The sequence below is a fragment of the Ovis canadensis genome, chromosome 4, assembly GCF_042477335.2.
Source record: "Ovis canadensis isolate MfBH-ARS-UI-01 breed Bighorn chromosome 4, ARS-UI_OviCan_v2, whole genome shotgun sequence".
NCBI classification, from domain to species: domain Eukaryota; kingdom Metazoa; phylum Chordata; class Mammalia; order Artiodactyla; family Bovidae; genus Ovis; species Ovis canadensis.
Genome location: NC_091248.1, coordinates 27,309,184 through 27,332,219, shown reverse-complemented (window position 1 = coordinate 27,332,219; position 23,036 = coordinate 27,309,184). Strand labels below are relative to the sequence as shown.

General features: G+C 38.8%; 2 protein-coding genes across 2 annotated transcripts in view; one reads left to right on the top strand and one right to left on the bottom strand.

The window, feature by feature from the left end:
* The window catches only part of DYNC1I1 (dynein cytoplasmic 1 intermediate chain 1), a 581,233-nt gene that overhangs the window by 533,588 nt on the left and 24,609 nt on the right, over positions 1 to 23,036 (bottom strand). The window contains exon 2 of the mRNA XM_069587460.1: positions 13,380 to 13,578. The gene's annotated coding sequence lies outside the window, so the exon portion shown is untranslated. The remainder of the gene's footprint in view (positions 1 to 13,379; positions 13,579 to 23,036) is intronic.
* Positions 1,699 to 14,240, top strand: PDK4 (pyruvate dehydrogenase kinase 4). Its single transcript, XM_069587466.1, has 11 exons — positions 1,699 to 2,434; positions 3,438 to 3,579; positions 5,474 to 5,545; positions 6,292 to 6,476; positions 6,661 to 6,747; positions 7,218 to 7,295; positions 9,041 to 9,117; positions 11,186 to 11,284; positions 11,468 to 11,578; positions 11,997 to 12,110; positions 13,462 to 14,240. The coding sequence occupies exons 1-11, from the start codon at positions 2,320 to 2,322 to the stop codon at positions 13,603 to 13,605; spliced, it is 1,224 nt and encodes a 407-aa protein (XP_069443567.1). The 5' UTR covers positions 1,699 to 2,319; the 3' UTR covers positions 13,606 to 14,240.

Genomic DNA, 23,036 nt, shown 5'->3' with positions numbered 1-23,036 from the left:
CTCAATCACAGGTCCTGTGTTATTAGATTTTGCTAGGCTAGAAAGAATTCATCTGATGCTCCTGAAAATAAGTGTGCTCCTGAAAATTGCAGGAATCAGTTGCCTCCAGCAGGGAGGATGTGTTCAGCACAGGGTACAAGGGGGAAGCTCTGGTACTCCCCCCTGCCCATTAACACCAAATCCGCTGGCAGTCCTCTGATGTTTACCTTTACTCAAATGAATGAGCAGATCTGTCCATACCCATTGCTCCTCAATAATTCCCTTTCCGTTACTGTCATAGCAACGGGATCACCTCCAAGTTCTGAGATCAGCCTGAGAATATAAACGCAGCTTTCTTTCCAGGTCACATTCTAATCACGGTAATACATGGCATCTCATCCAACTGGGTACGCAACTTGACCTGCCTACTCCAGCCTAGTTACCATCGATGTTGTCAATAAACAACTGTTCCTGTCATAGAGAAATGACAGAGAAGAATGTAATGTACTGTGAGGACAACCTGGTAAACATTATTGGATGGGATAACATGCACACAAAAGTGTGATGACCTCAGTTCACATTTAGCCCTTAGCCGTCTCTGTGAACATCATATGACTTCATCTGATCTTTAATCACCCCACCACACATACGGGAGTCCTGCAGGGTAAGCCAGGTCAAGTGCTCAATGGGGCTCTCCTGAATTAAACCTGCTTGTAATGAACACCATCATTTCCATTGCTTTTCCTCTGAAGATTAAAGAGTAGAATTCTTTGAAATACTTTGCCTATTCCAGATCCCACACACAGGGTTAGAAAAGCAAAGGGATGCTTTTCTTTTACTTCTGTTCTTAGGATGTATTAAAGTAAAAAGAAGGGATTTTTTTTTTACCTTAAATTTACTTGCTTCATCAGAGAAGTTTTATTTAGTCTCTTGACTTCTCGACCATTTTTGTTGCTGTTGTTGTTTCATAGAGCTATGCAATTACGTAAGAAAGGATTCAGAATGCAAAGACATAAATCATAGTGGTATCAAAACTTATCTCCAAGTGGAGATGCAATTTGGAACTTTCCCCATGTTTCCATAACTGAACTTGAGTATCAACAAAGCAAAAGTAGGACTCAGAAAGAGTCATCAGACATGGTCCCAAACCTTGTAGGGCAGAGGGTTCAGAAGGGAAAATATAAGAAAATAAATAGCTACGATATAATGTCATAAGTGAGAAAAGCTATATTTGGAAGAAGGAGTGAGGAGAAGCAATCAGGGAAGATACCTTGTAGCACATAGGTTGTGCTGGACATTTACTAGTATAAAATAACATCTTAGGCAAAGATTTGGATAAAGGACATTTCACACAGAAGGACAAAGTGGCAAAGTCTCTGATGGAAAGGGGAAAAAGTGAGTCAAATTGACAAGTTAATCCCTTCTGAATCTTGTTTTTAATTAAAAGCGTTAAGCCTCATGGAGGGAATGTATTACTGGAAGGAAACAGACTGATGGCTTTTTTTATCTGCACAGGGAAAATAACCCGTTCTTTGGTCTGTTCCTCAAGTTCCAGTAAAAGGAACTTTCAGTTCCCGACCTGTACCATTCACTGATGGAAAAAACGCAGGAAGAACTCCAGGCTGTTGATTCTCTTCGCTGTCCAATAGCAGAGCTGCCCATATTTTTGGACAAAGCTGATTAGCTACTGTAAAAGGCCCGCTCTGAGCAAGGACCAGTGATGTCTCCGAACGCAGATTTTTGGAAATAGTTTCTGGCCAGGAATGCGTGACATTGAGACAGCCGTCTCCAGTAAACAAGGACGGGTCTGAGCTGGCCACCAGCCCACGCTCTCCGGGGTCCTGTCCCAAGGGTCTGATCTTGAGCCCCCGTACCTCCTGACGTCCGCTCGGGCTTCCTGCTATCCCCTTACACCTGACAGCCTCCGGGGGCCAGGCCCCCGCGACCTGGAGGCGGGACCCAAAGTTCTTTATCTGAGCCGACTGGCGCAGCCCCAAGTTCAGGAAGCTCTCCAAGTCCCAGTGACTCCTCCCCTCTGGGGCGGGTGCGGGGTCGGGGGGAGTGGAGGGACGTGCAGGGAAACAAATAAAACCTCGGGAGGCGAGGGGAGGTGACAGGACACAAACTTGTCTCAAGCCACCTACGGCTCTGCAACTCACCGGCCGACTCCTCAACCGCGAAGCTCCCCCCTCGCCGGAACCTCAGCCCAGGCCGGGGCGCACGAGTCCGCTGGCCCACCTGCTCTCCCTGCCCGGACGCGTCCCGCCCCTTCTGCTGTCCCAGGTCAGCCTTCTCCCCGCAAACCAGCCCCAACTCCGGCCCGGGACGGTGGGCATCAAGATGAAGGCGGCACGCTTCGTGATGCGCAGCGCCGGCACCCTGATCCCCCGCGAGGTCGAGCATTTCTCGCGCTACAGCCCGTCCCCGCTGTCCATGAAGCAGCTGCTGGACTTCGGTGAGAGGGGAAGTGGGGCCCGGGAAGGTCTGGGGAGCTGCCTCAGCTTTCAGTCCCGGTATAGGGAGGACTCAGTAACTTAAAACAACCGGGGGCCGCTTTCCTGCGGAACACTGGAACCTCGACGCCAGCACACTTTGTCTTTCTTAGATCTCCCTGCTTTCTCACAGTCTGTGCCTGCAGGTCAAGACCACTTGCAGCCCCGCTGATGCCTGCCGGAGGAGCTCACCCTCCTCCTTCTGTCCTAGCCTTTCAGTCGAAAGACTTTTTGCCTCCAGTCATCATTTAACAATACTGAAACTTCCCTTTGTCCCTAAAGAGGAAACGTTATCCCCTCCTTCATCGCATATTACTTCTTGGAGAAGATTCTTGTATTATTAAGTAGGCTTGAATTAATTGCTATTTTTTAACCTCTAGCCACCCTCCACAGGGTTCATCTCTCTGTAGTCCTAACAAATTTCTTTGTTTCTTTATCTTTATCGTTTTTTTCTGTATTTGCATTACTGCTGAAAATATTTGCAAACTTTCGGCAGAAAAATCTTATTAAGAAAATTTCAAGGATTTAAATATATTAGTATTTATCACTAGTCTGTAAACATCAAGACATCCTCCTCCTCACCCCTCCCAAACGCCCCCCCCAACCCCAATGTCCTTAATCCAGCTTCTTATCTAGAACTCTGAATGATGTTGTCTTCTCGACCTTGTTGTTGGATTGAATCCTGCACTCTTTTAGAAATACTAAGAGCCTTGGGATATTATGACTTCTTGGAAGTGAATCCTCATCAAAAAGAGAAAACAGTAATTCTCATATTTGGTCACTTTTTCTAAAAGAAAGAAACAGACGATAAAGAAGAAGATGCTTACTAATGAATTATAAGTAGATGCTTACTGCTGAGGGTGAAATAAAATTTTGTAATATATATGTGTGTGTGGATAGTTAATGCTACTCAAATATATAATTTAGGTACATGTTTTTGAAAAAACTTAATGTTGTTTATTGCAGGTTCAGAAAACGCATGTGAAAGAACCTCTTTTGCATTTTTGCGACAAGAGTTGCCTGTGAGGCTAGCCAATATCCTGAAGGAAATTTATATACTCCCTGAACGACTAGTAAATACCTCTTCAGTGCAATTAGTTAAGAGCTGGTAAGTGGTGAACCATTCTGAAACAGTCTCTAGTTTTAAAACAGTTATCTGACTGTGAATTCTTACAATGTATTAAAATCTTAATTGGAAAACAGGTGGTCTGAACCTTAACTATTTAGCAAGATGTAAAGAATTTTCTATTAATCTAGGGTAAGCTATCCTAAGGGCAGTTATAAAGCTATAAACCTGATAAAGTAGATATTTTCACAATATAATTTTTACCTCTAGAAGAAAATATGAAAAATAATCAACAGTTACCATACTTATGTTTTAAATCATAAAAAAGTTTGATATTGCAAAAAGAATCCTATGCTAGAAATAAGATACGGAATGACTACTATTTAGAGAGGGCCTAAAATGTCTTGCTGGCATTTGGCTATACCATTCAGAAACTAAGTGGAGAGTCTGGCTAGAATTAAAAATTGGGGAGTATTCTGAATAAAAAAAAAGAAGACATCAAAGATGGGGGCTTCCCTTATAGCTCAGTTGGTAAAGAATCCGCCTGCAATGCAGGAGACCCCGGTTCAATTCCTGGGCCAGCTAGATCCACTGGAGAAGGGATAGGCTACCCACTCCAGTATTCCTGGGCTTCCCTGGTGGCTCAGCTTGTAAAGAATCTGCCCTCAATGCGGGAGACCTGGGTTCGATCCCTGGGTTGGGAAGATCCCCTGGAGAAGGGAAAGGCTACCTACTCCAGTATTCTGGCCTGTACAGTCCATGGGGTCGCAAAAAGTAAGACGCAACTTTCACTCACTCACTCACTAATCTTTGTTGCTTACAAACCAACTAATGAAGCAGCTTCTGGATTCAAATCCCGGCTCTGTCCCTTCTTAGTTGTAAAAATCCTTGGTTAGTATCTCTTATCTCTAGGCCTCAAACCCCCTCATCTATTTTGGAAGAGAATGAAGATGATGCCTCAAAGGGATGTTTGGGTGCAATTAAATGAGGTAATCCATTTAAAGGCTCTGAGAAAGTACCTGGCCCACGGCCAGCACTCAGTTCAGTCATTATCTCTATCTGAAAATAAAGACTAAGTTAGGGAGAGTGCTGCTGCTGCTGTTGCTGCTGCTGCTGCTGCTAAGTTGCTTCAGTCGTGTCCGACTCTGTGCGACCCCAGAGATGGCAGCCTACCAGGCTCTTCTGTCCCTGGGATTCTCCAGGCAAGAACACTGGAGTGGGTTGCCATTTCCTTCTCCAAGGCATGAGAGTGAAAAGTGAAAGTGAAGTTGCTCAGTCGTGTCCAACTTTGTGATCCCATGGACTGCAGCCCACCAGGCTCCACTGTCCATGGGATTTTCCAAGCAAGAGTACTGGAGTGGGGTGCCATTGCCTTCTCTGGTTAGGGAGAGTAGATAACCCAAAGCAGCAGATTTTCAGAGAACAGAGGCAGATATATACCAGACCTTCACCCTAACCTACCTTTTACACAGCTCTTTGTTTATTGATTTAAGGAATATATGTATTATACAGTCATTAAACAGGGCAATCTGAAACACACACTCAATCCTTAGTATTTACTGCTGCTTTCAAGACTTCTAGAGTCTTGCTTTCAAGACTTCAAGACTTCTCCCATGAATGCAGTAGGAAAAAAGCATGAAGCCTTTCTGTAAAAGTTGTTTCTAAATGATTTTGCTATAAAAATAAAGACTCTTGACAAACAAAACAGAAAACTGACTAGTGATCTAGGATAGTTAAAATTTTAAGTTATTAAGTTGAGGGTTAAATCATTTTTGTTTTTCTAAGACATAATGTTTTCCAGATGTCTTGGAAGAAAGTTTTCATTTTAAATATACTTTCTCTCTTCAACTCTTTTGAAAGAAGCAATATATTTTCAGCCACCTGTAACTGACTATTCAATTTTAAAACTTAAAGCACACCTATTATTGCTTTGTAGGTATATGCAGAGCCTGATGGAGTTGGTGGAATTCCATGAGAAAAGCCCAGAGGACCAAAAGGCATTATCAGAGTAAGTGTTAGGCATTAGGACAAGTGTCTAAAACTTTGATTATAAACATCATATTATTCTTTAGAACTAACTTAAAGGATAATTTATAGTATTGTCCTGAATAGTAAATAACTACCCCCTTACAAATGACAAGTTTTGGCTTGCTGGGTTTTAAAAGTAATAGAGAACAATGGCATTGAACATGATTCTGAGAATGAAATACGTAGAGGGTTTTTTGAAAAAGGAAATCTATTTTTATTATAAATTTGGTATGATGATCATATTTGTAGGAGAACTTCCTATCACATAATACTAAGGAATGACCGTGTCACTGGAGAGTAAACATTTTCTTTCAGAGTAACTGACAGTTTCTAGCTATAAGATTCTTTTCTAAATCTGACAAGAGATTTGGAGTTTCTTTCACGATGGCATTTTAGAGCCATCTCCAATCTGATTTAGCTTTTTAATTGTTATTTTTTAAAAGAGAAGCCTTAGTGAACAACTAGAATGAAAACACCAGTCACAGAGCTGTTATTTTCACATGCAAGCTAAAAGCAAAATAAATCTGTTTATGAAACTGTCTCCTCTACTGGAGTCAAAGAGTCTGTAGTGAGAATCTAAATAAAGCTTCATCCAAACATTTTATCATTTGATTTGTGTAGACGGGTACTTGTAAAAAGCTTTAACCTTCTTTGAAGTAATCTAAGAAATAGAAATTAATGAAACTGACTTGAACCTCTATCAACCATAAATGTATCTTGGCTTAGTTTTGTAGATACTCTCATCAAAGTTCGAAACAGACACCATGATGTAATTCCTACAATGGCACAAGGAGTCCTGGAATATAAAGATGCCTGTACAGCTGACCCAGTCACCAATCAAAATCTTCAGTATTTCTTGGATCGATTTTACATGAATCGTATTTCTACCCGGATGCTGATGAACCAGCATAGTAAGTTAGTTCGTCACGATAGTCTTGATACATATAGAGATGGCTGGAGAATATAAGCTGTGCTCTAACTAGACACTTCACTACGTGGTGGGTCACATTCTTTCTCAGTGGTAGTTCTTATTATCATTATCTTATTATCTTATCAATTTTTATAATGATGTTCTTTGTTTTTATTTTTCAACAGTCCTTATATTTAGTGACCTACAGACAGGAAACCCAAGCCTCATTGGAAGCATTGATCCAAACTGTGATGTGGTGGCAGTGGTCCAAGGTAATTTGTAGATTTCTGCACTTCCCTTATTGAAAATGTACACTATCTGATTGATAGTAATGTACGCTATCTGAAGTGTACACTTATCTAGTCAGTTGAGGTGGCTCTCTGAATGAATTCATATTCAGAGTGTTCATGTTTTTATAAATTCTGTAATGAAGGTCCTTCACTTTTGAGAGTCAGGTGTTTAAATATTCATTATAAAAAATCCAAACATCAGTAGCTAATGTGCCATATTCTCATGTATTGTATTTGATCTTTGATGTGCACATATTCTTATAGTAATAGCTATAACTTAAACATTGTCTTCATTTTTTTCAATAAAATATTAAAAAGGTATTTTAATATACATAAACCTGAACTCTAATGACTATTTTAGGTTAAAGATAGTGTATACACTGATGATCACTTGAAAATTTTACTTGGCATAAATTCATTTAATCATTATGAAAACCACACTTCCATTCCAGATGCCTTTGAGTGTTCCAAGATGCTTTGTGATCAGTATTATTTAACATCTCCAGAATTAAAGCTAACACAAGTGAATGGTAAGTTATAAATTAGATATATTTTAATCTGTAGAAAATTCAGTGTTTTCCCAGTATGATTTCTTCCTGTAAATACAAAGCAATTTCTGTGTTCCTTTTTTCCCTTCTGAACTTGCCTAGAATTTTTACAGTTTTTTTTTTTTTTTGAAGCCAAGGCTCTCTTTATCTCAACTGGAAAGTTCCAATTGAGTATATTCACTTGCTAAAGACAATTCATAAAGAATGGTTTGAGCAGATAATGTAGGATTTAGAGCAGCAGCTAAGTTCCAGTATCTTAGATCAAAGAAAGATTGCTAACTTCAGAATGTGGTGATAAGGCAGGCAGAGTAGGAAGAACCACTTGGTAGTGGAGATATATTCCTAAGGAGGTTACTTATCAGACCTGAAAACAAAAATACTTTAAACTGTATTATAGGAAAGAAGCCAGTCATAGAAGGACAAATACTATGTGCCTGCACTTACATAAGGTATCAAAAGTAGTCAAGCTCATAGAAGTAGAGTTGAATGGTGGTTGCCAGAAGCTGGAGAGGGGAAATAGGGAGCTGCTATTCAGTAGGTATAAAGTTTCAGTTATGCAAGATGAATAAGTTCTAGAGATCTGCTCTACAGCACTACTCTTATAGTTATTGCATAGTTAAATATTTAAGGTATATCTCCTGTTAAACGTTTTTACCAAAAATTTTAAAAAAATTTTTTTTCATGTAAGTGTACACCATGGTTTTGGAAGCAGAACATACTTCAGAAGGGCTTCCCACACTGCCTGAAGTAATAACAGGATGAGAACAGTGCACTATTTTTATCTTATCCCATAGTTGCTTCTCAAAGCAAGACTATACACTTAAATTGGAATAACCTTCTCCTTGCCACTCAAAGTAAACATCTTTTTCAAGTAATCATTGTACAGGAACAATATTTGTTGGTGGAGAGAATTTAAATCAAGTTGCTCAAATTAAGAGTACCCTAGCTCATGGATTTGGGAAAGGGAAATGGAATTGATGGCTAAACTAGAAGTAGGGGTGGACTGAAAAATACTTCTCAGCATTAACAGAAATGTTGCGTAATACTTGCAGATAAACTGCTTGAACTGTTTGCTAAAATAAAGAGGAAATTGTGCCAGGCCTTGTTTTCAAACTCTGCCAAGGCCTGAAACCCTGAAGAATAATACTTTTATTTTTCTTTTCAGAGTATTATGAGGTTTTTGTTTCTGTTTTCTGTAGCCTCTTGGTGAAATTTAGGCATATTTAGCCTATGGGATTTTATGTTTAATTCACAAAAATCAAGAATAATCAGATGGGTTATTTTCCCACGCATTAAAAATATAAAAATTATGGCTAGCTAGCATCAATTGTGATGTTATTGTAGACTTTTACATTTATTTTTCTTATTTCTTAAAATGCATATAATTTTAACTCTGCAAGTGTTCAACACAAAAGTTTTGAAAGTAGAAATAACATCCACATAATCTAATGTAGAGCATCCTCATTTTACATTTATCTGGCTTTATGTATTTGTACAGAAATGCAAAAATTAAATCATAGAGCACTAAGAAGCAACTGTAATAGCATTTTGAAAATAAGCCAGCTGTGTTTACTGTTTGAAAGGGAAGGTTCTAAGGTAGGATTTTAGAGGAGGGTGGGGAGTATCTCAATTCTGTTCAAATCTAAAATATTAATCAAATAGATATGAAAATATATTTTAATGAAACATTTGTTTCCCAATTCTAAATGAGCTCTATTTTTTTCTAGTAAAATTTCCAGGCCAACCAATTCATATTGTGTATGTTCCATCTCACCTTCATCATATGCTCTTTGAATTATTCAAGGTAAGACACTTCACAATAACTGCATTTTTTAAAAAAGTTCACTGGTTACATTTTTATTTCATATATCATCCTCTACGAAACAGAAGCCTCACTCTCTTCTCCCAAGCATGCTTCTATGTTCTAACAGAAAGAAGCTTCAGTTAATGTTTGAAAGGGTGCATGCAGTTCCTCGTAGCATCAACACGTATTTGAGAATGTACAATATGACCCGCTATGTCACACTGCTCCCTGTCCCCATTATAGTTTCAGGTGTTCAACAAAGCACTGGTTATTCGTGCATTCATTAAGGAAGGTCATGGGGTGAATGCTTCAGTGACCGAGGCCTGTTTACCTCCACCCCCATGGCCGGTCCAACTCCAAATCCAGAAATTCAGGCCCAGAATTACTGGAGGTGGCAGGGCCCCAGTCTATGACAAGAATATACTCGGAGGACAGTCAGCTCCTTCAGTGATCTACTGTAATGTGAATGTGCACCACCTGGGAGTTTTGTTAAAATTCAGATTCTGTGGGTCTGGGATTGGGCCTGAGATTCCAAATTTCTAATACGCTAACAGTTTTTGCGGCTGGTCCACGGTCCACACTTTCCATAGCAGGACAGTATGGTGTGTGTGTGCTAAGTCACTTCAGTCGTGTCCAACTCTTTGTGACTTTATGGACTGTAGCCCACCAGGCTCCTCTGTCCGTGGGATTCTCCAGGCCAGAATAGTGGAGTGGGTTGCCATGCCCTCCTCCAAGGGATGTTCCCAATGCAAGGATCGAACCTGCGTCTCTGGCGTCTCCTGCATCGTCAGGCAGGTTCTTTACCACTAGAGGCACCTGGGAAGCCCAAACAGCTGCACGGTGTTTCTCAGACTTTACTGTGCATTACAGTCACTACAGGCCTTGTTAAGTACGGATTCTTCTGCCTATCTCAGAGATTCTGATACCCTGGACCTGAGAACCTGCATTTCTAACAAGCTCTTAGAGGAGGTGGCTGTTACAGGTCTGCGATAGTCAGGTACTAAGGATCAAATCCTGTCCCAGGTTCTAAGCCCACACTGAAACTCTTATCCTTACCCCAAAAGATAGAAAAACACTTTAAAGCTTTGTGATGGTTCCTGAGTCCCTGGCCTGGAGAGGAGGAAGCCTTAAAAAAAATATGTGAAATCTGCCTCTAAGATAACTCAGAGAACCCACTATTTCCTAACTTATTCTAATACTAGTGCAATGAGGTATTGATTGTACTACAAACATCTGATCTATTTTATTTCACTTCAGCTAATGATTAGAACTTAACATTGTTATATAGAAACCGGAAAGCAGATAACCTAACAGAAGGGTAGGAGAAAAATGGGTAAAATAAACCAAACTTTGTATGAAATTCATCTAGCTGTCTGAAAACTTATTTGGGTTTCTTTCTGTTAAAGGACAAAGACACTTTTTTGTTGATTTTATTTACTTTTAAATTGCATGGTTCAACTCATAAAAGGATAGTAAATAATTCTAAATTAAATTTCAATTTGCATTTGATTATCATCTTAACTTTTACCAGTGATGTTATTTTGCCATCATTGGTAAAAGTTAAGATGATAATCAAATGCAAATTGAAGTTTAATTTAGAATTATTTACTATCCTTTTACATAGTAACAGCATTTTCCCATCAAATTTTATAAAAGCCAATAAATTGGTTCAATGATTCACTGTTTATTTGTTATGTAATAATCTTTGGTGCTGAGACGTAAAATGTAATGGAAAGTCAGAAAAGAGAGAGCCAGGAAATGGACTATAAAAACCAATTTCTACATTTAAATTAAGCTTACAAATAAGAATTTGACAGCTAGCAGAATTGTTTTTCCATTAGACATTACTCCCAAGAGCTATATTATATGATAAATGAATATTTTTCATTATTACATTCTGCATGACACATTCATAAATGGCTATTCACAGAGCTATTTTACTCCTAACTTAAAAAGTAAAATAAGAACTTTGAATTACCCTCTGTGCTTTCATTTTAAACATAAAAACAATTATTTATTGTCCCTCATTCTTGTGCCACTGAATACCTTGTGGTTTTGTTTTCTTTAGAATGCAATGAGGGCCACAGTTGAACACCAGGAAAACTGGCCTTCCCTGACACCAATTGAGGTGACTGTTGTCTTGGGGAAAGAAGATCTTACAATTAAGGTAACTATTCTGTTTTTTCTTTTGAGCCCTTAAGAGAATTTTAAAAAAGGAGTCAATAATAATAAAGCTCTCTGCTTTGAGCTACAGATCAAAGTCATGTACACCAGGTGAAGACAAGACATTTTTGTATAGACAAATACACATTGTTTTTAGCATACAGCTCTGATGACTTGTTTGTTTAAGATTTCAGACAGAGGAGGTGGTGTTCCCCTGAGAGTCATTGATCGTCTCTTTAGTTACACGTACTCCACTGCACCAACGCCTGTGATGGATAATCCCCGGAATGCTCCGCTGGTAAGACCAATTAAATTGCTAAGCTCATCCCGGCCACCTAGTTCTAATGCATGAAAGTGAAAAGTGAAAGTGAAGTTGCTCAGTAGTGTCCGACTCCTAGCGACCCCATGGACTACAGCCTACCAGGCTCCTCCATCCATGGGATTTGCCGGCAAGAGTACTGGAGTGGGGTGCCATTGCCTTCTCCAAGAACAAGGATTACAAGGATGTATTTAGGCAAATTAATCAGTTAGTTAAACTGGGCATGGGGGATATGAGAAGGAATGATAAAGCCAACTAAGAAACAGTTATCCAAGGGGTTTCTGATTGGAAGCAGGAGATATGTGTCTAAGTTCTAGGACATCAGTATCAGGGAATCTATTTTGTATTTCTATGATTGTGTTCACTTCTTTGTCAGTAACTGATCTTTCCCTTCCAGGCTGGTTTTGGTTACGGCTTACCGATTTCTCGTCTCTATGCCAAGTACTTTCAAGGAGATCTAAATCTCTACTCTTTGCCAGGATACGGAACTGATGCTATCATCTACTTAAAGGTAACCTTTAAATCCAATATTAAAAAAAAATTTCTGAAAAGACTGCTTCTGGGTTCTACAGTCCATGGGGAACACCCCAAACTGAGTTAGCACAAATATTGACTACAAGCCATTACATTTTCTGTTTGGTATGTGTAAATATACTGATTAATATTTAGTATGGTAATATGCCAAAAAGGAAGTGAGGCAACCCTACCTGCCTCAATGAAGTAAAATGGTTTCCCAAGAAGCGCAGTATTTCTGAGTGAGGAGATGCTCACTTGAATTTTTCAAGGCAGCTTGACATCTATGAGAATAGCTATAGTTTTGTTTTACTTAAGCTTGTGGGAAATGCATATATGCTAATAATGTTTCAGCCTAGAAGGCAAGATACTCAAGACCTTAAACTGACCTTAAGCTAACCTTATTAGAAATCCAGGGAGAGGAAAGCTGACAGCTAAGAAGCTGTCAATGGGGTGCCTGGCATTTCCTGTTTAAACTTTAAAACTAGGTACATGTTTTTTCCATTTGTGATAAAGCCTCAATTTATTTGTTAAGGTCACTGTCCTGATTCTGGTTAATCATTTGCCAACTAGTTCAAATGAAAATACATTCACAGTCATTAGCAACGAAAACATTAAGCTTCCAGACTCCTGTTTTGTGCAAGGGAATTATTTATTACCTGGTCATAGGACACCTGAAATAGTTAATGTATTCATTTCTTAAACAGTAAAAATGTCTTCAATGTATTGAGAAAGATTAATGTATTATAGATCTACAGTATCAGACTTTAACAGATCAATAGTATCAGGTTAGGAGTCTCACTTTATTACATATACAGACGTTTTGCCTGGAAATACCTATTTGTCTATTTTTATTCAACTTTATGACACTAGCAATATCCAGATAAGGGGCATGTGTAACTACTGAACTCAAATACTGTTCCCTAATTTATTTTGTTGTTCAGTCACTAAGCCGTGTCTGGCTCTTTGCGACACCATGGACCGCAGCACGCCAGGCTTCCCTGTCCTTCGCTTATCTCCCAGAGTTTGCTCAAACTCATACCCACTGTGTCAGTGATGCTATCTAACCCTTTCATTCTCTGCCACCCTCTTCTCCTCTTGCCCTCCTAATTTATAATTGTATATATACCGTTTCAGCCCCCATAGGGTATAGATAATATTTATTTTTCAATTTTCTTTCATACAGTGCCTACCATACCATGGACTCTTGGTGTGCTCTTATTACTAAATTAATTAAAAGAATGTATTTGAATGTTTGAATGCTTACCTCTGAGTTTGTGTTGAGCAATCACTTTGGGTACAAATTACGCAATGAATAATTTCTCTGGTTTGATTTTTCCTTCCTTCAGGCTCTGTCTTCTGAGTCCATAGAAAAACTCCCAGTCTTTAACAAATCAGCCTTCAAACATTATCAGACGAGCAGCGAGGCTGGAGACTGGTGTATCCCAAGCAAGGAACCAAAGAACCTGGCAAAGGAAAACGTGGCTGTGTGAGGAGGGACTTGCGGACACGCTAAGGGATCAAAGTGGGTCTGTGCCAGGGCTGCTTCCTGAACGTTTGCCCGTGAACTCTCGTTTCCTCAAAAACAAGCAACAGCAACAAAAACTCCTTGATCTGAACACTGATGTGACGGGAAGAGAGCTCCTTTCTGTGACCCAGGCGAGCACAGTGCAGGACCACAGGACTAACGGCTGGCCAGCTCTGTATTCTCCTAACTTAGAATAATGCATGAGTTTGTATCAAATCCTGAAGAAGGAATAAGCCTGTTTACCATCTCTTTATCAACAAAAAGGGGAATGAGTGAGAAGGGAGATGAAGGCTAGCAGTTTCAACCGACAGATACTTTAGGCCATTGATTGATGTCATCAGATATTGGTATTTATGGCAGTACTTTCCTGTCACTCAAAGGATGAGGGCTTATTTTATACTGTATGATTACAAATGTATGTAAACATATATTTCATAAATACCTATGCATTCTAGACGTGAAAAGTCAGTGACTAAGATAACATTTACTTTGAATGAGGACAAATGAGCCAACACGCTTTATTCAAAGTTGCAGCCAAGGCCTGGGTCTATGTAAAAACTCGGAAGAAAGCCCCTTCTGATAAATACAGTGCCTTTACTATGTTGCTTTTCCTGTTCACACCTCAAATAAGAGGTGAGCACTTATTGCAAGGTGCATATGTCTTGGCTGAATTTCAAATGTGCACTGAATTCTGGATGTTGGCAGCTGGACGGGGAGAACAATTGCCAAAGTGATAGCAAAACCTCACCTTTCTTTGCTTCTAAATGAAACAGAAGTAGATTGGAAAAACCAGTATTAGAGAAAGAAATCAGGCATTCAGAATCTAACTCAGTAGGAAGGGCTGTTCTCCACCCTGCAGTGGTGGTAATCCAAAGGCATCTATTTTCTAGGCTTAAAGAGATATATATTTTTATATATTTAATTATGTTCTCTACACTCCACCATTAACATCTGATAAAAATTTGTAATTAACAAATGGTTCAAGAACGTTGGAATTTAAATACTTCCTGGAGTATTTTAAACAAATAGCCTGTGGGTAAGAAGACTCGATGGACGTGAGTCTGAGTGAACTCCAGGAGTTGGTGATGGACAGGGAGGCCTGGCGTGCTGCGATTCACGGGGTCGCAAAGAGTCGGACACGACTGAGCGACTGAACTGAACTGAACTGAACTGCAGAGGTTTTCACGCCATGGATGGGTGCTTTCATTTGTAAATTGTTGTGAATGAGAGCTAATGCCTGAAAGCTGTAATGCATATGGCACTTTTGGGGAGTTCAGGTGGAATGTGCAGGTGGACAGGGCAGTCTAGCATATTCCTCTCAGAGAAGAAACGAAGAAACAAAAGGAGAGAAGGAAGGAAAGAAGAAAGATGGGAAAGGAGGAGAGAGGGAAGCAGAAGGCAAGCATCTTGCTATATTCCCCATAAATTATTTCAAGAAATGACCCATATTATCATGGATAAATTATTGACAAGAGGATGAATTGGTGTTTTTCAAAATAGTATGGCTTCTTTCCGTGGTTTTTTTCACTCTTACAAGATAATAGGCTTTTACGAGATAATAGACTCTTCTGTGAAACCGGAATATTAAAAACAAAAAACAGCTAGCATTTTCTGTTTTGTAAAATAATCAGTACCATCCATATGTTGGAGTTAACATTTGTGTTTAATTTTCTCATGGCCTAGTGTTGTGCTTCTGGTAGTGACCATAGAAGGCTCACACGATTTGCTGCGGATTTCAGATTTTATCATCGGAAGTCCTGGAGGTGACTTTCTCGATTGTGGGACTCTGGCTCATGCATTTATTGACTATATACAACTATTTGCAATAGAATATTTGACTTTTCAAAAATCTAAACATTTTTGCATGTAAATATTTGTGTTTACCAAAAGAATTAAAGCAATTGATTAATAGTTAGTGAAATACTGTGAACTGTCTTTAAGACACTAGAGAAGAAGAAACGTTGGTATCTCAGTAACATCAAATGTGTAAATGGAGCTCTATAAAACAGAAATGGTCCATATTGGTATTGGTGAAATCTGTGGAAGAGCTTTAGGATCCTAGTGGATGGAAACTGAATGTTCAGGCCCACTTAAATTATTAATATATAAATTGTGTTTCTGTGTCTAGGTTATGTACAGAGAAATGTGATAATTTTTATAATAAATATTTTTTATTATAATGATACATGTAATCTTTTAAAGTGCTTTTCTTAAATTAATGGAAAATACTAAGAAGAATTTGAGGTAAAAGTTTTCCTCACTTTACATCAAACCTCATTTATATATTGGTTTTAGAAAAACTTAAAATCTTAATTTTTAAATGAAAGATAAACACCTTATAGCATTCCAGAAATTTCTGATCGTCCTTTGCTTTCTTGGTTATGCCCCAATAACACACAGTAAAATGTATGTTTATCTACATGAATAAATTAAATAATCAGTCTTGTAATGCATGTATTCTCTACATTTTGGGGATAAATCTACTTTAAAGTCTCACTTAGTGACTGTATTTGCAAATACAGTAGAGTATCAAAAGAGTTACCTAGATAATTTAGATTCGCAAACAATTAATAGATTAAACATCTGAATAATAATACAGTACCAATATGATAGAAGTACTAAATTAAGTGGTGGCATTTTTATCTTTGTGAAGTTCACACTCTTTCTTTACTAATTTAATTCTCTTTTATCAATTGACAACCTTCTCTGCTCACCTCCATAATGCCCTTATTGCAGAGTTTGTAACAGAAGTAATAGAGGGAGTGAAGGAGAGAGGGAGGCGGAAGCGAGGAAGAGAAGAAGGGAGGGAGGGTAAAGAGAAAAGCAATTAGAATAAAATACAATTAGTGGAATGAGTTTGCCATAACTGAATACTAAAATCTTGTCAGGGTAATCATCAGTTAAGTCGCTCAGTCAAGTCTGACTCTTTGCGACCCCATGGACTACAGCACGCCGTGTCCATCACTAACTCCCAGAGTTTATTCAAACTCATATCCATTCAGTTGGTGATGCCTTCCAACCATTTCATCCTCTGTCGTCCCCTTCTCCTCCTGCCTTCAATCTTTCCCAGCATCAAGGTCCTTACAAATAAGTCAGTTTTTCGCATCAGGTAGCCAAAGTATTGGAGTTTCAGCTTCAGCATCAGTCCTTCCAATGAACACTCAGGACTGATCTCCTTTAGGATGGACTGGTTGGATGTCCTTGCAGTCCAACAGACTCTCAAGAGTCTTCTCCAACACCACAGTTTAAAAGCATCAATTCTTCAGCACTCAGCTTTCTTTATAGTCCAACTCTCACATCCATACATGACTACTGGAAAAACCATAACCTTGACTAGATGGACCTTAGTCGGCAAAGTAATGTCTCTGCTTTTGAATATACTGTCTAGGTTGGTCATAACTTTTCTTCCAAGGAGTAAGCGTCTTTTAATTTCATGGCTGCAGTCACCATCTGTAGTGATTTTGGAGCCCCAAAAAATAAAGTCAGCCACTGTTTCCACTGTTTCCCCATCTATTTCCCATGAAGTGATGGGACTGGATGCCATGATCTTCGTTTTCTGAATGTTGACCTTTAAGCCAACTTTTTCACTCTCCTCTTTCACTTTCATCAAGAGGCTTTTTAGCTCCTCTTCACTTTCTGCCATAAGGGTGGTGTCATCTGCATATCTGAGCTTATTGATATTTCTCCCGGCACTCTTGATTCCAGCTGTGATTCCTCCAGCCCAGCGTTTCTCACGATGTACTCTGCATAGAAGTTAAACAAGCAGGGTGACAATATACAGCCTTGACGTACTCCTTTTCCTATGTGGAACCAGTCTGTTGTTCCATGTCCAGTTCTAACTGTTGCTTGCTGACCTGCATACAGATTTCTCAAGAGGCAGGTTAGGTGGTCTGGTATTCCCATCTCTTTCAGAAGTTTCCACAGTTTATTGTGATCCACACAGTCAAAGGCTATGGTATAGTCAATAACGCAGAAATAGATGTTTTTCTGGAACTCTCTTGCTCTTTCCATGATCCAGCGGATGTTGGCAATTTGACCTCTGGTTCCTCTGCCTTTTCTAAAACACTCAATAAATGCTTCCTGGATAAATACATGAATAAACACATTAAGTAACCTCTGTCTTTAGAACAGCATCCCTGAATTTAAAAGCAATTTAAACTCTGTGTTAAATGTGGAGAAATAACTCCAGAAAGAATGAAGAGACGGAGCCAAGCAAAAAAACCCAGTTGTGGATGTGACTGGGGATGGGAGTCAAGTCCCGTGCAGGAGAGAGCAATATTGCATAGGAACCTGGAATGGTAGGTCCATTAATCTAGGAAAATTGGAAGTGGTCAAACTGGAGATGGCAAGAATGAACTGACATTTTAGGTATCAGTGAACTAAAATGGACTGGAATGGGTGATTTTGACTCAGCTGACCATCATAGCTACTACTGTGAGCAAGAATCCCTTAGAAGAAATGGAGTAGCCATCATAGTCAACAAAAGAATCTGAAATGTAGTACTTGGATGCAATCTCAAAAATGACAGAATGATCTCTGTTCGTTTCCAAGGCAAACCATTCAATATCATGGTAATCCAAGTCTGTGCCCTGACCAGTAATGCTGAAGAAGCTGAAGTTGAAAGGTTCTAAGAAGACCTACAAGACCTTCTGGAACTAACACCCCAAAAAGATGTTCTTTGCATTATAGAGGACTCGAATGAAAAGTAGGAATTCAAGAACACCTGGAGTAACAGGCAAATTTGGCCTCGGAGTACAGAATGAAGCAGGCCAAAGGCTAATAGAGTTCTGCCAAGATAACGCACTGGTCATAGCAAACATCCTCTTCCAAAAACACAAGAGAAGACTCTACACATGGACCTCACCAGATGGCCAACACCAAAATCAGGTTGATTCTATTCTTTGCAGCCAAAGATGGAGAAGCTCTATACAGTCAGCAAAAACAAGACTGGGAGATGACTGTGGCTCAGATCATGAACTCCTTATTGCCAAATTCAGACTTAAATTGCAGAAAGTAGGGAAAACCACTAGACCATTCAGGTATGACCTAAATCAAATCCCTTATTATTATACAGTGGAAGTGAGAAATAGACTTAAGGGACTAGATCTGATGGATAGAGTGCCTGATGAACTATGGAATGAGGATCATGACATTGTACAGGAGACAGGGATCAAGACCATCTCCAGGAAGAAGAAATGCAAAAAAGCAAACTGGCTGTCTGAGAAGAGAAAAGTGAAGGAGGAAAAAGCTATACCATTTGAATGCAAAGTTCCAAAGAACAGCAAGGAGAGATGAGAAAGCCTTCCTCAGGGATCAATGCAAAGAAATAGAAGAAAACAACAGAATGGGAAAGACTAGAGATCTCTTCAAGAAATTAGAGATACCAAGGGAACATTTCATGCAAAGATGGGCTCAATAAAGGACAAAAATGGTATGGACCGAACAGAAGCAGAAGATATTAAGGAGAGGTGGCAAGAATACACAGAACTGTATAAAAAAGAGCTTCACGACCCAGATAATCATGATGGTGTGATCACTCACCTAGGGCCAGACATCCTGGAATACGAAGTCAAGTAGGCCTTAGGAAGCATACTATGAACAAAGCTAGTGGAGATGAAGGAATTCCAGTTGAGCTATTTCAAATCCTAAAAGAGGACGCTGTGAAAGTGCTGCACTCAATATGCCAGCAAATTTGGAAAACACAGCAGTTCTGGCCACAGGACTAGAAAAGCTGTTTTCATTCCAATCCCAAAGAAAGGCAATGCTAAAGAATGCTCAAACTACCACACAATTGCACTCATCTCACACACTAGTAAAGTAATGCTCAAAATTCTCCAAGCCAGGCTTCAAAAATACATGAACTGTGATCTTCCAGATGTTCAAGCTGGTTTTAGAAAAGGCAGAGGAACCAGAGATCAAATTGCTAACATCCGCTGGAGCATCAAGAAAGCAAGAGAGTTAATAAAAAAACATATATTTCTGCTTTACTGACTACATCTAAATCTTTGACTGTGTGGGTCACAATAAACTGTAGAAAATTTTGAAAGAGATGAGAATACCAGACCACCTGACCTTCCTCTTGAGAAATCTGTATGCAGGTCAGGAAGCAACAGTTGGAACTGGACATGGAACAACAGATTGGTTCCAAATAGGACTAGGAGTACGTCAAAGCTGTATGTTGTCACCCTGCTTATTTAACTTATATGAAGAGTACATCATGAGAAACACTGGGCTAGATGAGGCACAAGATTGCCAGGAGAAATATCAGTAACCTTAGATATGCAGATGACACCACCCTTATGGCAGAAACCAAAGAATTAAAGAGCTTCTTGATGAAACTCAAAGTGGAGATTGAAAAAGTTGGCTTAAAGCTCAACATTCAGAAACCAAAGATCGTGGCATCTGATCCCATCACTTCATGGCAAATAGATGGGGAAACAGTGGCTGACTTTATTTTTTGGGGATCCAAAATCACTGCAGATGGTGACTGCAGCCATGAAATTAAAAGATGCTCACTCTTTGGAAGAAAAGTTATGACCAACCTAGACAGCATATTCAAAAGCAAAGACATTACTCTGCCAACAAAGGTCCATCTAGTCAAGGCTTTGGTTTTTCCAGTAGTCATGTATGGATGTGAGAGTTGGACTATAAAGAAAGCTGAGTGCTGAAGAATTGATGCTTTTAAACTGTGGTGTTGGAGAAGACTCTTGAGAGAGTCTATTGGACTGCAAGGAGATCTAACCAGTCCATCCTAAAGGAGATCAGTCCTTAGTGTTCATTGGAAGGACTGGTGTTGAAGCTGAAACGCCAATACTCTGGCCACCTAATGCGAAGAGCTGACTCATTTGAAAAAACCCTGATGCTAGGAATGATTGAAGGCAGGAGAAGGGGACAACAAAGGATGAGATAGTTGGATGGCATCACCAACTCAATGGACATGATTTTGGGTATACCCTGGGAGTTTGTGATGGACAGGGAGGCCTGTTGTACTGTGGTTCATGGGGTCGCAAAGAGTTGGACATGAGTGAGCGACTGAATTGAACTGAACATCAAATTTTATAAGATTTTAAGCTTTAAATGGTATTTTAAAAGTTTTACAACACTGCAGAAATTCTGGAATATTTTTCCAAGCCAGATAAATTGCAATTGATCTTGTTTAATGTAGCTCTCCATGGGAGTCTTCTGGCTATTAAAAATTATCACATATTTCAAAGAAAGTAAATAGTGGATAAGTTATAACTACTAAGGAAATTTCTTGAGCAAATGGGCTGGTATTTCAGACTTTATTAGTATTCTTCCTTGTTGTTCACCTTGGATGAAAAAAATATCACCATCCATATTTCATGGCCTCTTAATGGAAATGAGCAACTGTCTCTTAATGAGATTTTTCAGGTCCGAGTGAAGAGCAAATAAACATTAAAAGCCACTCAAAACCAACAGAAATGTCAGTAGCCTTGAAAACATGTTGAATCTATTAAATGATGTGAAAATGATGTGAGCTGTCTTAGTGATATATCCAGCAAGGAAATAATAAAGTTTATCAACAAATTATGAGACATCATTTTCATGTTTATTGCCATCGTTCAATATAATGACAGTAACACAGAAGTGGTTGTCAAATAATGCAATATAGCTAGGAATTATTTATTAGCATATTATTTTCCATAAATGTAAAAGGATACTTTAATATATAAAACAAATAGCCTATTAAATGGCAAAGTCTTGAGGGTTTTTTTTAAATCAATTCCATTAAAACTATACCTTTTAATATGTTTTTAGTCCCCAAAATGAACTTTGATATTTGGTAGAATTGCCCTTAACTCAGTCTTTTTTTAAATAATTCACTTTTAAGAATAACAAAATATGTTTGAAATTATAAATTTGTGACCTAAAAATGAATTAAAAATTTGAATACAAAAATGGAAATTTTATACCATGTTCTTAGGCAATTCTTCCTACCTATTTGATTCCCAGTTTTCTCATCTACCTGTAAGAAATAATAATGAATTCTAGTTGCTTAAGGAAGACACTTCTAATTCTAGAGTCTTTGAGTCTATTCTTGTAACAAGCAAAAACACTTTTTGTTGCTTCTTTAATGGCATTTATATGAGATGATGGATGTTCAGTCAACTTATCACAGTAATTATTTCATGATGTATATAGATAAAATCATTATGTTGTACACCTTAAACATATACAGTACTGTATGTCAATTATATATCAATAAAACTGGAAGGGAAAGAACTCTCACAAAGTGAATGAATTAATAATAAAGTTTAAAAGATACATTAATAGTGATGAACTTTATTTTTAATTTTTATCTTATCTTAGAATATAATTGATTTACAACATTATGTTAGTTTTCAGTGCACAGCAAAGTGAGTCAATTATACATACACATACAGCTATTCTTTTTCAGATTCTTTTCCATATAGGTTGTTACAGTATATTGAGTAGAATTCCCTGTGGTACACAATAGGTCCTTGTTAACTATCTGTTTTATAAATAGTAGTATACTGTTGTCTGGGAAATCCCATGGACCGAGGAACGTGACAGGCTGCAGTCCATGGGGTCGCGAAGAGTCGGACACGACTGAGTGACTTCACTTTCACTTTTCACTTTCATGCATTGGAGAAGGCAATGGCAGCCCACTCCAGTGTTCTTGCCTGGAGAATCCCAGGGACAGGGGAGGCTGGTGGGCTGCCATCTATGGGGTCGCACAGAGTCGGACACGACTGAAGCGACTTAGCAGCAGCAGCAGCAGCAGCATGTTTATGCTAATCCCAAACTCCTAATACCCTTGTCCCTTTCCCCTGTGGTAACAGTAAGTTTGCTTTCTAAATCTGTGAGTCTGTTTCTGTTTTATAAATAAGTTCATTTGTATCATTTTAAAAATTCCGTATATAACTGATTTACTTCACTTAATATGATAATCTCTCGGTCCATGAGTGAATGAACTTTTTGAATCTACATTTTCTAATAATTCTTTACTGAACAGCCTGTCTCCAGTTTCTCTTCAGCTATAAAGTAGGCTTCTCATAATCCTACTGTCGCGCTCAGAATCTTTTCCTACCTTCAAGTGCCTAAGAATCGGATATCTATAATTTTCTATAATCCAACCTATATAACCAATCTTACAATTTATATATTCTGTTACTGAACTGTTTAGTATATTGTCTTCTAAATAAGCAACAAACATTTTCCTTTTGATCACTGTAAATGCCCTTCTTTTCTTCTCTGCCTTTTTTCAAAATGCTACTCAACCTTCTAGACCAACTCATACCCCTCTCCGTGGACTGAGCATCCCAGTCCAAAGTGCCTTCTCTCCCAACTTCCTCCCCTAAGCTCTCACATGGGCAGGACCATTTCAGTATTTATGATTTAATTCCTAAGGTT

Bases quoted from the DNA above. Each gene is read 5' to 3' on its own strand.
- PDK4 (XM_069587466.1), top strand. From the start codon at position 2,320: ATGAAGGCGGCACGCTTCGTGATGCGCAGCGCCGGCACCCTGATCCCC. The intron at 11,285-11,467 runs GTAACTATTCTG...TGTTTGTTTAAG, and splicing joins AAGAAGATCTTACAATTAAG to ATTTCAGACAGAGGAGGTGG. The intron at 11,579-11,996 runs GTAAGACCAATT...TTTCCCTTCCAG, and splicing joins ATCCCCGGAATGCTCCGCTG to GCTGGTTTTGGTTACGGCTT.